This window comes from Phoca vitulina, unplaced genomic scaffold (genome assembly GCF_004348235.1).
Source record: "Phoca vitulina isolate PV1807 unplaced genomic scaffold, GSC_HSeal_1.0 scaffold2, whole genome shotgun sequence".
In the NCBI taxonomy this organism is placed as follows: Eukaryota; Metazoa; Chordata; class Mammalia; order Carnivora; family Phocidae; genus Phoca; species Phoca vitulina.
In genome coordinates, this window is record NW_022589705.1 from 7,859,134 (window position 1) to 7,875,906 (window position 16,773).

The 16,773-nt window shown below is 43.7% G+C and overlaps 1 protein-coding gene across 1 annotated transcript in view; it reads left to right on the top strand.

Moving 5' to 3' along the window:
* Positions 1-9,197, top strand: part of SLC16A1 (solute carrier family 16 member 1) — a 51,484-nt gene extending 42,287 nt beyond the window's left edge. The window contains exons 4-5 of the mRNA XM_032421337.1: positions 584-1,450; positions 3,802-9,197. Of these exons, the coding sequence (XP_032277228.1) occupies positions 584-1,450; positions 3,802-4,073 (1,139 nt within the window). The 3' untranslated portion in view covers positions 4,074-9,197. The remainder of the gene's footprint in view (positions 1-583; positions 1,451-3,801) is intronic.
* The last annotated feature ends 7,576 nt before the right edge of the window (positions 9,198-16,773 follow it).

The window sequence follows — 16,773 nt, forward strand, 5'->3', positions numbered from 1 at the left end:
GTGTGTGTGTGTGTGTGTGTGTGTGTATGTGGTTTTTTAATTCTCTAACCCTTTAGGAAAGTTACACAATTGTAGTGATTCTAAATTGCACATTTTTTTACTTTTTGGAGCTATTGTAAAAGGAATAATTTTGTATTGCATTTTCTGTTGTAAAATTTTGTCTCTAATTGTAACTATCTACTTAATGATCTTCTATTGTTACAGTGACTCCTCGGGTGATTCTGTAAGACTAGACAAATAATATAAGCAACAATAATAAAAATAACATTTATTGATGCTTACTACATGCCAGGCACTCTTCTAAGTGTTTAACTCACAGTAGTGCTGTGTGCCCCTTTTACATATGAGGAAACACTCACATGTCTGATACTACCAGCCAGTAAATAGTGATGCTGAGGTTTGAACCCACGTAGTCTGGTTCTAGATCCCATACTTTAAACCACTATACAGTAGGTCCTGTAGTGGTGAGGATTTTTATCTCCTTTGTATTATTTATACTTCTCATTTTAATTTCTTTGTTTGGTTATGTAATTCCAGATATGTTTCTGACATTTATGTGATTTTTTTTCTCCCTCCTCCCCAGGTCTTGGGCTTGCCTTCAACTTGAATCCCGCTCTGACCATGATTGGCAAGTATTTCTACAAGAGGCGACCGTTGGCAAATGGACTGGCCATGGCAGGCAGCCCTGTGTTCCTCTCCACTCTGGCCCCTCTCAATCAGGCTTTCTTTGGTATCTTTGGCTGGAGAGGGAGCTTCTTAATTCTTGGGGGTCTCCTACTAAACTGCTGTGTAGCTGGAGCCCTGATGCGACCAATAGGGCCCCCACCAACAAGTGCAGGGAAAGATAGGTCTAAAGAATCCCTTCAGGAAGCTGGAAAATCTGATGAGAAAAAGGGAGCAGGTGATGCAAGTACAGATCTTATTGGAGGAAACCGCAAAGAAGAGAAACAATCAGTCTTCCAAACAATTAATAAATTCCTGGACTTATCTCTGTTCACACACAGAGGCTTCTTGCTATACCTGTCCGGAAACGTGCTCATGTTTTTTGGACTGTTTACCCCTTTGGTCTTTCTTAGTAATTATGGCAAGAGTCAACATTACTCTAGTGAGAAGTCTGCCTTCCTTCTTTCCATTCTGGCTTTTGTTGACATGGTAGCCAGACCTTCTATGGGACTTGTAGCCAACACCAAGTGGATAAGACCTCGAGTTCAGTATTTTTTTGCGGCTTCTGTTGTTGCAAATGGAGTGTGTCATCTGCTAGCACCTTTATCCTCCAGCTACATTGGGTTCTGTGTCTATGCGGGATTCTTTGGATTTGCATTTGGGTGGCTCAGCTCAGTGTTGTTTGAAACACTGATGGACCTCGTTGGACCCCAGAGGTTCTCCAGCGCCGTGGGATTGGTGACCATTGTGGAATGCTGTCCTGTCCTCCTGGGGCCACCACTTTTAGGTATAGTATGCCTTACTACCTCTTTGGTTCTGTTAACATGAAACAGGCATAGAAGACGGAAAAGGTGGTAGAAAGCCAAGATTAGTAAGCTGCTTGGTGGCAGAAAGTATTTCTCATTTCTGTAGCCTCAGTGTCAGCACAGTGCTGGGCACAGCATAATTGCTCAGATTCTTACAGAATTGATTACAGTGAACCAACAACCTGAAAGGTGAATCAAATATTTTTACAAATGGCATTCTTTTTTGAATTATGTTTTGTCTTCAAAAAACTTACGTGCTTCTGGGTGTTATACGCAAACAATGAATCATGGAACACTACATCAAAAACTAATGATGTAATGTATGGTGACTAACATAACATAATAATAAAAAAAAATTAAAAAGCAAAAAACAACAACAACAACAACAACAAAAACTTACGTGCTTGTTGTAGAAAAACATGTAAAATACAACTCCACCGCTGATAATAGCTACCATGTAAGCTCATGGTTTACCAGGGACTGCTCTAACCATTTTCTATATCCTCGTATATCTCACAAGCCTGTGAAATAGGACTGTCATAGTTCCTACTTCATAAGAAATAGAAACTTTGAAAGGTTAAATAATTTGCCGTATATCATATGGCTAGTGAGTATATAATTTGGGAACTGTTTCCTAAGGTTATTAAATGCTTCATTTTTTAAATTAATAGCTCATTAGATAACATTCGTGAAAATATAATTTGGCCCTCCTTTTAGATGTATACTTCTTAAAAGTATGATTTGGCTAGTGAGTGAGGATACATAAAAGAAGTCCTACAGCTATCTTTTGATATTGTTCTCTTCCTCCCCATATCCAGTGATTGCCAAGTCTTGTCAGTTTTCATCTCCTAAATCTCTTTCTAATGGGCCCACTTTTCCATCACACCACCACCCTGTCCACAGCTCCTGTCTCCCATCTGGGCTGCTCCATCCACGAGCCTCCTGGCTGGTCTACCCATATCCATTCTATCTGGCCTTCAATCTTTTCTACTCTGCAGGCAAAATTTATCTGTGCAAATGCAAACCTGATAGCCCAGCTGATTAGATCTTTCCAGTTGCTTCCCATTGTTCTCAGGGTGGAGATCAGATTCCCTAAAGTGGCCCCCCCAGCCTGGCCACCAGTGTCTCCAGCCTCATTTCCTGTCACTCACCTTTTGTTCTCTCTGCTCCAGCAGCCCCGCCCTTCCTCCTTCCCTCTCACACCCCGCTTCCTCCCACCTGCCTTTGCACTTGCTGTTCCCTGGCCACAGCCTTCTGCCGTCCCCTCCTCCTGGATAACTCCCATCCCCCTCTAGGTCTCTGCTTCATTTACACTTTGAGAGAAGCCTTCCTGACCCTGCTTGCTGCTGCCAACCCCCGATTTTCTGCTTGCAAACCCTCCTTGTCACGGTTTGTGTAATTATTTGATTAACATTTCTCTTGTCCACTGAACTGTGGAGGTTTTCTCCTCTGCTCTCCCTTATCCTCACGGCCAGCAGCCCAGTGCCTGGTGCATGCGTAGGCTCAGTAAGTTTGGCTGGATGGCCAGTGCCTTGAGTTAGAAAAGCACATGGAATCCTGTTTGAATTGGTTCTATTCAGTCCTTCTCTGAGGTATAGAGTAGGGTTTTCCAGAGTTTATTCCTTAACGTGCCAGTTTGTGAGATGCTAATAAATTCTACTGTCGTGAGGATTTCATGGCCAAAAACATTTGGGGAACACCAAGTGTGATAGATTGCTCTACTAGAGGACCTTGCAAAACCTTTAATATGCTAATGTGCGTGGTGACTCTTCACTGGCGGAGCCTAGGATGTGCCTTTTCTTAAGTCTGACTTTGTAGACAGTGAGCGTGATGACAGATGCTGCCTGTCGTGAGGGCTAAGCACTTAGGATGGTGGAAAGGTGTTGCTGTTAGTTAATTTTGTAGCTTAGGCAAGTGTCCCCAGGGCCGCTTTTTGGGAATGCTGATGTCAGCAAAAGAGCATTGGCCGGGGACTGCAATTAGCTCTGGGGCCTGGGGCAAGACTCCTGCACCTCTTTTGAGCAACAGATTTTTCTATTGTGAAGGGAGAGACTTGATTCTACGCGATCTCTGGGTCTTTCCCCATTCCAACTGGCCAAGATTTCATTACTTTCAAGGTGCAAAAGTAACGGGATATGCAAGGCCATCTAAAATCAAATGTGCCATCATAAAAGATGAGATCATTGTTAACAGTTCCTTTTTAGATGAATCTGTCATTTGTGGGCTCTTTGAGGATTGGTTGACATCTTCTTTGAGTGGATCCTTCAGCTCTCTTTGGGGAAGGTATACTTGGTTACTTATGTCCACATAACTTTGTTTTGGATATCTTTAGGTCGTCTGAATGACATCTATGGAGACTACAAATACACCTACTGGGCATGTGGTGTGATCCTCATTATATCAGGCATCTATCTCTTCATTGGCATGGGCATCAATTATCAACTTGTGGCAAAAGAGCAGAAAGCAGAGAAGCAGCAGAAAAAGGAAAGTAAAGAGGAGGAGACCAGTGTGGATGCTGCTGAGAAGCCAAAAGAATATGCAGCAGAATCTGCAGAGCAGAAAGACACAGAAGGAAGTCCCAAAGAGGAGGAGAGTCCAGTCTAAACCTTTGGGGCCCAAGGGTCAATGAAGCAGCTGTGACCCAAGATCCCTGAAAATATCTACTGGCCTGTAATCCAGCAGTGGTGCTCAATGCCAATAGTGGACATGTGTGTGGGAATTGTACCAGGTGTTCAGTGATGGAAGTTTTGTTTTCACTCCTTACCAGCAGCCTGAATTAAAAATGCCATACCTTTGGGGAGGGAGTGGTTGGCAAAGAATGAGAGAAGGATATAGTGTGGGGGTTTTTTTTGTTTGTTTGTTTGTTTAAATCCTAGCTTTTAACAGTGTCCAGAAGATTTTAATATGTGCCTTAAGTTTTAGTCTTTAGAACTCTTTAGGGAGCCTTAACTTTTTAAACCATTCTGCTGAATTCATCTATTTTAAGTGTTATGTTATAAGGAAAAATAACAACTAACTTGTTTCAGACAAATTTAAAATTTAAAATTAATCTTGCTTCATTGTTATTTGTAATATACTGTCAGACATCACCACTGGAAGATTTATGAATAGAAATACTGGTTGGAAGTTGGGATTTTATAAAATCCTGACTAAAATATTTTCCTTGCATTAGTAGTTGCCTGGCATAGTGCCTGATAAGCTATATATTTAGGAAATTTAAGGCATAAAACTTTGGAAACATCTTGGCCGTTCTAGACACATTGTACTCATCAGCACCCCTCTGGAATCTTTTCTTGGGATGCTAATATTATTAGTGCTTGAGAATTTATTTCATTAAATTACTATTTTCCCTTTTCAAAGACAAATTTTGAGTGGTTATAGACCATTGCCCCCTTTGAAATTACTTAGTATTTTTCACTATAAAAGTTAATTTTAAAATATGCAAAAGTATATATTTGTACCTCCTTAGTAAATACAACACATCTAATTAAATGTAGACAGATATTTCAAACAGCAGCTGAATTCAGCTTCAGTTTTACCAAAACCTCAGTTAAACTGTGAGACTTAGAATTTTTTTGTTGTTGATTTTTCCTGGAATTTTCCCCCATTGATTCATAGTGGTTCCATTTATATCTGTGTCTAGCTTAGAGCTGTGTGTGAGATATTCAATCTTTGTGTGCTTGTTTGTTTTTTTTTAATGTTCGCTAATAAAAGAAAGCCAGAGTGATTTGGCCTCAGGCAAACCAGTAAGAATAAGATTGGGAGGGAAGTTGCTCCTTTTCTTTTTCTGAGGCCTGAAAAAAATTATGTTTTGCTTATAATTATTGGACACATTCTTACTACTCCACACAAAACTAAAGTATTGTGACCCTTTTTACTTACTTGAAAAGTAGAGAAATGAGTTTAGTATAAGGATAGGGAGGATGGACCAGAATGAAATCTGTAAATATTTTTTAACCTAATATCTTCTAAAATGCACAAGAAGATAATGATAGACACTCAATAAATTATATTCAGTGCATTTAAAAATATCATTGTAATTGACACAGTGAAGTATAGGTACAAAACCTTTTGTGTAAGAGGCTGGCTTTTCCAAATAAACTTTTTTTTTTCTTTTTTTTTAAGAAATGCTTCTCCCTCCAAATGTTTATTTTCTTGAGAAAATATTATTGTGTCTTCATTTTCATTATCAAGATCCAATTTGGCCCTTGCTAATATTAAATCATTCAGCTTGTGTGCTGTGGGAGCTGTGTATATGGCTTATTTTTACTTTTCTTCTTTCCTCCTTTTCTTTAAGGCAAGGAAGAGGGGAATTTTGAAATTACCTCTCTGAAAGCATCCAAAGCAGCTAACCTTAAGAACACAATGAAAATTCCCTTTCAATGCCTGAGTGTCATGGCAGATGGAGAAGGAATTTGAGGGGAGAAGCCTGCTGTGATTGTTGGCAGGCTTGGCTCCAGTTGGGACTCTGCTGTTTTCCATCGACCCGAGTCCATAATCTCTTTGTGCCTCCTTTCCCCTTCCATAAAAATGAGGATCACTGTCCATGAGGTAATATAAGTAAAGGAAATGGGAAAGGGGTAGGGTGGAGGAGGAGGAGTAGTACAGGATTATTTTCTCCTGTAAGGGAGGAAAACCTTACCCTTCTTTCTAGGTTCTTTGGATGGCCTAATAATTAAATTGACATAAGACAGATAAGATATGAGAAAAATTTAATTTCATACATAACGGGAACTTCACATAGACACGAGAGGGTCAAAAACAATCAGGCAACTGAGACTTACAAGCCATCCAAAGCTAAGGAGGGGTGGGTAGGGTCTGCGGCTTCAAAAGGAATAAAGACAATTTACAAGAAGATGGAAGAGCAAATGTTTGGTAAACCATGCCATGCAGAGAAGTCTTGTGTTTAAAAAAAAAAAAAGGTAATACCGCTCTTCCTGGTACAGGCTCCCTATCTAAATTCTTTTAGGCAATTACAGGTGAGGTGAAAAGCTCTTCTTCAGTCTGTTAGGCATTGGCTGCCTTCAGCTCAAATACTCCACATGCCAAAGTGGCACATTTTGGGACAGCCTTGTCCTGAACCCCATCACTTCATCCCAATTGTTGAGCTACGTCCATACCTAAGACCCTGCTTAGTCTTTGTTCAATAGTTGAATCTTGTTAGTGAAGGGTTAAAAACTGTTTCAAAGCTGGAATTAAACCTTTTATTGCCCAGTGCAACCCTGACTTTTTCCCCCTGAAGAGGCAGGATTAAAGTATTTATTCAAGATTAGTTTTGGTAACAGCCAACACTAAAACCCAGTATAGGCCTACTCTGTGCCATCTATTCTTTGTTATCAGTCAGTGAATTCTCTTTGTGTTGTAGGTTGTGTTCAACACCGGGAAGCAGCTGGGCTTTCTGATCCAGTCTATTGTCCTTTACTCCATGTGAGGACTGTTTTCTTCCAATTCACAGGCTGCTTTGGAAACATAAATGTATGCAAAGAGCACCTGTCTATCTTTGTTTTCTGTCCCACACCTTCCATAAGTCACAGAACATATACAGCTCTTAAGTAGTTGTAGGGCCTAAAAAGGCTTGGCAGTGTTTAAGAGCATACTCTGAAACAGGCTCCCCAGCCAAAGCTGGAAAATTAAGAAACTGATAGGTTGGTCAATGACAGAAGATCATGGTGACAAGACTGTATTAATTAGTGTGCTATACTCCAGTCTGTTGAGAATTTAAATCATCTTAACTAGTCATGATAAATGAATAATTTCTATAAAATATTCAGGAAAGCATGATGGTAAAAACAAATTATGGAAAATTCAGAGGTGTTTTTATCCCTGATTTAATCACGCAGATGACTAATCCTCTGAATTCTTGGGTTGTCTGAATTTAGTTTATGTTTGTATCATAGATACATATGTCAATATTAATCCTGTATTTTAAAAAGAAAAAAATTTGTTAAAAGCCATTTAATATTTTTGTACGAGTCAGTGTTTGACTGTATTGAATTTCAGAATGATAAATTGGGTATCGGTTTGTATGAAAAACCTAAATGTCTGGGTTTTACCTAGCAAATGGTTCATAGTATAACAAACCTAATAATCAGGTATGCACCCCCTCTCCCTGTTTTGCTTGGAAAGATGAGGAAAGGTGAACAGTAAATTTCCACCTTTGCGACATGGGTTGTCTTAATAATCAGGTCAGGCATTTGCCTAGAAGACATGAAGAAAGAGGTTAATGACAGACTTGTGTCAATATGAAAATTCTTTCAGTTCTTGACAGGAAGCGACAGCCCAAACTTGCTTGGCTTGCCCAGATTTGAGCAATTAAGCCAAGTTACTTCAGAGGGTAGAAGCATTTAGAGGGTTTCAAGTACATCACTTCTGAAATGTGTTCTAGCTTTAGCATTTTAGATTCAGTCTCCCCTCTTTCCCCCCATCCAGTCTGGGCCATAGTGACAAAATCATTCAAATGACAGTGATTGGGAAGAGTACCCATGTGTATGTGTAGATTATCTTCTTGAGCTGAACAGTACTGGATTTACTTCATTTTGCTAACTTTTACCCTGACTTGCCTAGAGGAGACTGGGATAGCTAGCCGTGGAATTGCAGCCTGCTGCTTGCTTAACCGTATAAGCTACCTGAGTTCAAATTGAGGCTGTGTGACCTCAACCAAGTTACCGAGCCTCCATAAGCATCAGGTTTTTTTCTTCTGTAAGGTGTTAATAATAATTAGTACCACCTCCCCCCCAGGGTTATCAGGAAGGTTAGTTGATATGTGAGAGCTTATGTTAAATAAGGGCTTCACGAATGTAAATACCTGACTATAAAAAAAAAAAAATCAAAGAAAATTAATACTTGGGGAAAAAATTGCTCTTCTAATTCCCAAGATGGATCATTACTTAGGATAGTTTGGAAGTGACTTTTAAAGATAGTTATTAGCTAAATTTGGGGCGCCTGGCTGGTTCAGTCAAAAGAGCGTGCAACTCTCCATCTCAGGGTTTGAGTTCAAGCCCCACGTTGGGTGTAGAGCCTACTTGAAAAATAAAAAATAAATAAAGAATATTAGCTAAATTATCAAATTCTCCTTTTGATCAGATCCTCCTTTTATTCTTATAAATGTAATGGTCTTTCTTTGGTAAATGAATGGATGAAATGAACAATTTATGAGGTTGGGGCATACATGCCCAGCTCTTGCTCACAAGAGGGATGTGAGTCCCAAAACCCTTGCTCCTGATGCTCTAACAGTACACCATCTCCAAGGAAGAGAGGCCCAACTAACAGCAGATAAACATTTCCTCTCAATATCTGTGATGATTCTAAAAGAAGAAATATAACTAGTAACCAGTCATGATTAAAGTTGTCTGTCTCAGCAGTGTTCTTAAATGCAAATTGAAGACTTGAGGTCTTAATTTTTTTGTACTACGTTGATAATGTAGTGATAACATGATTTAAAGTATAAATTATCATTTAGTGGCCGAATAAATTGGTATTTAACTAACATATTGACAGCAATTTCATGATGTGTGTCAAGTGCCATGAGTTCACATCTTTCTAAGAATTCCAGATTTGGAATTTATATAAGAAAAATGTCTGTCTTTAATCCTAAAGTGTATATCAGTAATTATTTAAATGAATGGTTATTATGGCCTTGTGGTATAAACATGGCACGATGTTAAACAGAAAGGCAAAACACAGGGGCACCTGGGTGGCTCAGTTGGTTAAGTGCCTGCCTTTGGCTGAGGTCATGATCCCAGGGTCCTGGGATTGAGCCCCACATCGGGCTCCCTGCTCCACGGGGAGCCTGCTTCCTCTGCCTGCCACTCCCCCTGCTTCTGCTCTCGCTGTCTCTCTCTGACAAATAAATAAAATCTTTATATAAAAAAAAGAACACAAGCTACCATGATGCAAGTTCCTATGTATATATACATATACACACACATGCATATATACACATGCATGGCAGGGGAAAGAACATATACAAATAGACTTATCACTTTGTGACTGGTAAAATTAGACGTGACTCTTTCTATATTTTTCCACATTCTAAATTTTCTTAATGTGATGGTAACTTTTACACTAAAAGAAAATATTTAATGTAGCATGTAATACTGGTTTACACAGGGAAAAAATAGTACAGTTGATCTAGAAGGGTTCTGGCAAGAAACATGACTCCTAAGAAAATGAAGCTGATGATTATTACAAGCAGGTTATTTTTTCCTGCTTCTTCAAGAGTTGCATGTGGTGAAAGGGTGGAGGATGAGACATGGAACTCAAGAGCACAGTGGTCTCAAGTCATGATTTTGCTGGTCTGGACCAGAGCTGTGGGGCATGAGTCCATGGGCCACCTGTGTCAGCCTGCGGTGCCCCCTTCCTGGAGACCGTGCTCTTGGGGACAGCATTCCTGTGGTTCCCCCTCAGATCATCATTTTGCTGCAAGTGAATGTTTAACTCAGAGCATTCAGCACTTACCCACATCACAGTGTTGTAGACTTAAACATTATCTTACTGGAATCAGCATCAGAAAAAAATGCACTGATGTCACAAAAAGGAGAATTTGCCTGTCTGCACAGCTCTCATTTATTTACCAGCAAGTATTTACTGGATTCTTAACTATGTCCCAAGCATTGTTCTAGGCCTTGAGAATCCAACCATGAGCAAAGCACAGTAGGTCTTCCCATGTATCTTACATTCTAGGAGCAGAAGACGGACAGTGAACACTAGGTTATAAGGAAAACAGTATTTTGGTGTTTTTAACATCTATGTGCTTATTTGCTGAATAGCGAGAACAGTGAACAAAATTTTGTTCCTGGCACCCACAGCTTCTAGTCTAATGGGAAGGACTGTGTAGTAAGTGTTGTGGGGGGGGGCGGGGCAGCACATGGAGAATTCTTTAACCCTAAAAAGGACAAAAAGTATATTCTTGAGCAAGTTAATTTCTCTGAGCCTCTGGTAAAATAAACATAATGAAATTGTGAGGATTAAGTGTAAAAGTACCCAGCATTCTGTTGAGTGTATAGTAGCATTACATTGAGCTCATAGTGTTAAAAATTAAATAGCAGGGTGCCTGGGTGGCTCAGTCAGTTGAGTGTCGGACTCTCGATTTTGTCTCAGGTCGTGATCTCGGGGTCATGAGATGGGCTCTGCGAGGAGTCTGCTAAGAATTCTCTCTCTCCCTCTGCCCCTCCCCCGCGTGCTCTCTCTCTCAAATAAATAAATCTTTTTATATTTCTTTTTTTTTTTTTTAAGATTTTATTTATTTGACAGAGAGAGAGACAGCGAGAGAGGGGACACAAGCGGGGGAGTGGGAGAGGGAGAAGCAGGCTTCCTGCGGAGCAGGGAGCCCGATGCGGGGCTCGATCCCAGGACCCTGGGGTCATGACCTGAGCAGACGCTTAACGACTGAGCCACCCAGGCGCCCCAATAAATCTTTCTAAAAAAATAGCAAGTGTCAATTAGTCATCAGCCAGAACAACAAGGAATAAAGAACAGCAGGTAACATCTGTATGGCTCATCAGAGTTTTCAAAGGCTTTTTGAGTATATTCTGTTACCTGATTCATGCAAAATCCTGGGGAGATAGGTGTAATGAAGAATATTGACCCTTTAGTTGGGTCTTCATCCGAGCAGGGCATCTCCCCTGCTGCAGAAGAGTGCAAAGCAAGACTGCAGACAGCTCAGCGGCTAGAGCTGAAGGTACTGGATGGAAGTTTGGAGAACTCCCAAGAATGGAAGAGGCCGAATCCTGGGTAATCTTGGAACAGTGACCAGACCAATCACTCGGGTCCTGCACCAAAATGAGTAAAATGGTCCTGCTCCCAATGAATTCACAATCTAATTTAACAATCCTTTCCCTTGGCTTTGGAATTCATAATGTGATTTCTTCACTTGTGGATTTCCTTTCCTAATATGCTTTACTAATTCCAGAATTAAAAGTTTGCATTTCCTGAGCTTACTCTGGCCAGGTCCCAAGAGAAAGTGGCCAGCAGCCATTAAGAAGCCAGGAAGGGAATTGGGCTAGGATTAGAAATCACCTGGTGTGCTAACAATCTGTACATCAATAATTATCAAGAGAAGGTTTCTAATGCTTCTTGTCATTGTGATTTGTCTTTCTTTTCCTTTCTCATTGCTTCTTTCCCCGCTTTGAGACCAAAAGAGAAGGGCCTGGGTGCCTATCTGTCAGGCCCTATTTATTTATATATGCTTCTCAAAAGGAGAGCTTTACTTTTGATTAACAACCCTTCTCCTTTTAAATTCCAAGTACTATCTTGCTTCTCCAACGATTAGAATGAGCAAGAACCAGCCTGCAGTAGGTCAGGCAAGCACTTGGGAGGGTTCCTAAACTTCCACTCTTGCCCAAGGCCCTCCCTCCGTCTCCCCGTTCCTACCCCCACGTGCCTCATCAGCTGCCCAAATGTGTAGACTGAACTGCTTTCCTGTTTCTCCCTTCATCCCCTCCTTTTGTTCCCTACCACAGGCTTGGCTTTTAACAGCCTCCCTACCTCTGTTCTCCCCACCTCCAATCCAACCTCAACACTGCTGTCAAAATTATTTCTCTAAAAAGACCAAGTCTCTCAGCTGCTTTTATAATTTCAAATACAAGCAATAAAGATAAAAATAATAAAACTCATCTAACCGTGTCACTCCTCTGCTTAAAATTCTATAGCTTGAGGATAAAGTCCGATCTCAGCTTGACCCCCCAGGAGCCCTTCTCAATCAGCGATCAGCACCCATGTACTGCTCCGGTCTTATCTCCTGCCAGTCCTCAGCCGCACCCTGCTCTCCCGCCCAACTGAATGTCCTAGTAATGCTGGCCCTAGTTTAGACCTCCCGGCCTTCCTATGTGCTCACTTGTGCCTGGTAACCCCTCTCTCCTCTCTCTGCACCAACTCCTATTCATCCTTTGAAACTCAGTTCATGTTTCCTCTTACAGGAGGCCTTACTGATTCCCCAGTTCTTTTCCTGTTTTTAAGATTTTATTTATTTGAGAGAGAGAGAGCGAGAGAGAGCAGGAACAGGGAGGAGAGGGAGAAGCAGGCTCCCTGGCGAGCAGAGAGCCTGGTGCAGTACTCCATCCCAGGACTCTGGGATCATGACCTGAGCCGATGGCAGATGCCCAACCGACTGAGCCACCCAGGCACCCCACCCCCAATTCATTTTTAATTGTCCTTATGTGTACAGCACAGAGTATGGATCTGTGTCAAATCCCAGGTCTTGGGTACAAATTCCAAGTAGGCCACTTACTAATTCTGAGTCCTTAAGCAAGTTATTTAACCTCTAGGCCACAGTTTGTACATCCATAAAATGGAGAACTTACCTTATAGGGTTGCCATGAAGATTAAATATGGCAATGTCTATAAGACCCTTAGCATAGTACCTGAATAAATGCTCAGTAGGAATTATCACTACCTCTGTCCTAGATAGTTCTTCCCACTGCCAAAGAATAATTTTCAAAATGGTAAAATCATAGGGGCACCTGGGTGGCTCAGTTGTAAGTGTCTGACTCTTGATTTTGGCTCAGGTCATGATCTCAGGGTCGTGATATTGAGCCCCAGGTCAGGTTCTGCACTCAGCAGGGAATCTGCTTGAGATTCTCTCCCTCTCTCTCTGCCCTTCCCCCTGCTCACATTTTTTTTTTTCCCTCTCTCTCAAATAAATAAATCTTTTTTTAAAAAGGTAAAATCAGGGACACCAGGGCACCTGCGTGGCTCAGTCGGTTAAGCGTCTGCCTTCGGCTCAGGTCATGATCCCAGGGTCCTGGGAACGAGCCCCACATTGGGCTCCCTGCTCAGTGGGGAATTTGCTTCTCCCTCTCCCTCTGCCTGCCGCTCCCCCTTCTTGTGTTCTCTCTCTCTCTCTCTCTGTCAAATAAATAAACTATTTTTAAAAATAAAAAAATAAAATAAATTCAGGGATGCCTAGGTGGCTCAGTCAGTTAAAGTTCTGACTCTTGGTTTCGGCTCAGGTCATGATCTCAGGGTCGTGGGATCGAGCCCCACGTAGGGCTCTGTGCTGGGCGTGGAGCCTGCTCCTCCTCCTCCCTCTGTTCCTCTCCCAGCTTGCACGCTCTCTCTCTCCTCTCAAATAAATAAAATCTAAAAAAAAAAAAGGTAAAATCTTAACTCTCATACAGATATAAAAATACATATTTATATAACTCATTAAGGAGGGAAGCAGTAAGATTTTACAACTGTTTCAATTGAGAAGTAGATTTATGGAGATTTCTCTACTGGACAGAATGCACTTGCACTGCCATCAACAGGAGCAATGTGCACTGTACATCAGACAGGGAACATCTGTACTGCTGTCAGCCCTCTACAGGTGAGCTTCCATCTCCACAGAGCTGTAGTATAGCCCAGCAGAAGACAGACAGATGCGGAGACCCTTATAGAGCCAGATAGCCCGGAACCCTAGAAAACTCACAGCCTTCCATTGACAGAACACCCAGGAATCCTTTGCCCATTTATAAAGCCTCACAATTTTTCCTCGCATAATAGTGCACAGCACTCATCAGTTTGCCTTTCTAGACCCTACCAGCTGTGAGCTGCTTGAGATGAGAGGGAACGACACGCAAACTCATCGATCCCCTTTTTTTTTTTTTTAAAGATTTTATTTATTTATTTGACAGAGAGAGACCAGCGAGAGAGGGAACACAAGCAGGGGAGTGGGAGAGGGAGAAGCAGGCTCCCCGCGGAGCAGGGAGCCCGATGTGGGACTCGATCCCAGGACCCTGGGATCATGACCTGAGCCGAAGGCAGTCGCTTAACCAACTGAGCCACCCAGGCGCCCTCATCGATCCCTTTTGATTTTAGGGGCTGGAGAAGTTTCTGCAGGAGGTGACATTTGAGCTGGGTAGAGAAAGGGAAGGCTACATTTCTCCTTGGAGAAGAGCATCCAGAGAGCTGTGTTGGGGCCAGGGAAGAAGCAACTGGCAAGCAGGTGTTAAACACGGACTGTGCCAGGCCCTGGGCTAGGCTAGGAAGATAGAGGAATGAGGCCTGGTCTCTGCTTTCAAGAAGCACTCAGTCTATTGTGGGAAATAAAAGGAAATCAAGGCTTACGACATAGTGTGATGAGGGCCCTGTAAGTCCAGAAGCCAAACTTCAGAAACTCAGGGGAACTGCTCACAATGTTGCCCAAGCCCAGGTTTGATGAAAGGCAAAACACAGGAGATCCCCGTGAGGCTCTGCGCGGCCTCAGAGAAATCAGTGAAGAAGTATCTGTTCTACACCCATAGTCAGAACCCTTCCTCTTCCTACCTGTGGCTGGACGTTTGTTGCCAGATGGGTGGCCATGGAGAATCTGAGTTCCCTCAGATCTCTGGGAATGGAAGTCCTTATTATGGGCAGGGGCAACCCTAAAGCATTCCCCAAGTCTTACTTAGGGAACTAGCTCATTTAAAGTCATTGCAGGGCCGACTGGGTGGCTCAGTAGGTTAAGTTTCTGACTTTTGGTTTCAGCTCTGGTCATGATCTAAGGGTCGTGGCATTGAGCCCCGCATCGGGCTCCATACTCAGCGGAGAGTCTGCTTGAGATTCTCTCCCTCTGCGCCCCCCTACCACTCACACATGCGCGTGCTCTCTCTTTCACTCTCAAATCAATCAATAAAATCTTCAAAAAAAAAAAAAAGCCATTGCAAAGAAAACGGTACTCAGCAGCTGAAAGGCAGTATGTTGAAAGGGGGATAATCAACAAGGAAACTCAGGAAAATGTGTTGTCCCCTAGAATTCAAGCTCTGTGAGGCAGGGAGTATCTGAATATGCTTATTATCTGATAGGACTCATTTGTTGAATATATAAAAAGAAAGGATGAATGAATGGGGGCTCCAGAGAAGGACCTGTCCAGGGAGACGAAACTGGCAGGTTGGCTGTCCTGCTCAATGCCCTCAGATGTAGTCAGTCAAAGACTGGCCTCATTTAAATACTTGAAGCACCAACCAACTCCTTGGATACTTTTCTCCTCCCTAGACAACGCTCTGGCTGCCTCTATAGTTTTAGCTGCCTAATAGGAAATGATATACGTACCATGTTGGCAGGAACAGTCAGTCTGAGTGCCTGCCATACTCTCCCTCTGAATTCTGGTATAAACCTGAGCCTCCGATGTCCGTCAGGCTCCCAGGCTCCATTCAACCCTAGGACACCAACAAGACCAAAGCATTCTAAGCTCACCAAGGCGGTGCCGCCCAAGTGAGCCTCCTGCCCCACGGGCCTGGCGACACCTCCACCATACCACCCACCTCTTTTGATTTTGACCCGATCACTGAAGTGTTTCTCCCAACACTGCGGAGCTGCTCCAACCACGGGAGGTGACCAACGGGGTCTCTCTTAGCAGCCTCCCTGCCCCCCACATCCCATCTGGGTCAGCCCCGGCCTCTGGCACAGTCCCCAGGACGCTGCCTCCCTTGTGCTGCCTTCTCAGGAGGGGCAGACACCCAGAGCACCTGCTCGGGACCCGCCACGGCTGTTAGGCCTGCGAGCCCGCCCACCGCCTCCCGCACCTGCTACACCTCACCCCATTCCCACCGAGGCCAGGGGGTGTGGTGGCTCTGGCCTCAGAGCCCGGCTCCAGTGCTCCCTGGCCATGTGGCCCTGGGAAGGTCACTTCACTCCTCTGTGCCCCGGTCCCCTCATCTGCAGAAGAAGGATAACAAGGGTTGTATCAGCCAGAGTTCCGTGCAGAAATCCGAACACTGGGGTATTTGGGGCAGAAAGTGATTCATACCGGGGCTTAGGTGCTTGGGGGATGGTCGGGGTGGCTGGATGGGGGAGGGGAGGAGGGAAGGCTGAGGCTTGAGAGGCTCTGCCCCCCTTGGAGCCTCCGGAGCTGGGGGCATCTGGAGCCACGGGGCTGTGAGCAGGGGTGGGACTGCGCCCAGGACAGCAGTGCAGGAAAAGACGCAGGTCTGCATGACCCTGCGTGTCAGGAGGGAGCAGCCAAAGCCCAGGAAGGCGGCCTCTGGCTCCCTTCCACCTTCCGAGTCCCAGGTGAGGCCCGAGAGCCGGCTCACAGCGGGCACCCACGCTCTGGAAGGAGGCAGCCTGGGAAATGCAGCTGTAGCTTTCTGCCTGCAAAGGCCAGGAAATAGGGGGGAAGGGGCCCTGGGTGCTCCTCAGCCACAGAAGGTTAACCACAACCCCGTTCGTGCCTGGAGAGCGCTCACCCCGCCCCCCCCCCAGGCACACAGCGGGTGCTGAAGGAAGGCGGTTCTGGGGAGGGTTCTGGGGAGGCTCCGGTGGTGGTGACCGCCAGCTCCAGGCCAGGCCCCAGGAGATACAACAGCGAACAAGACAGAGCCCGACCCTGAAGAAGGGCTGACCCTCC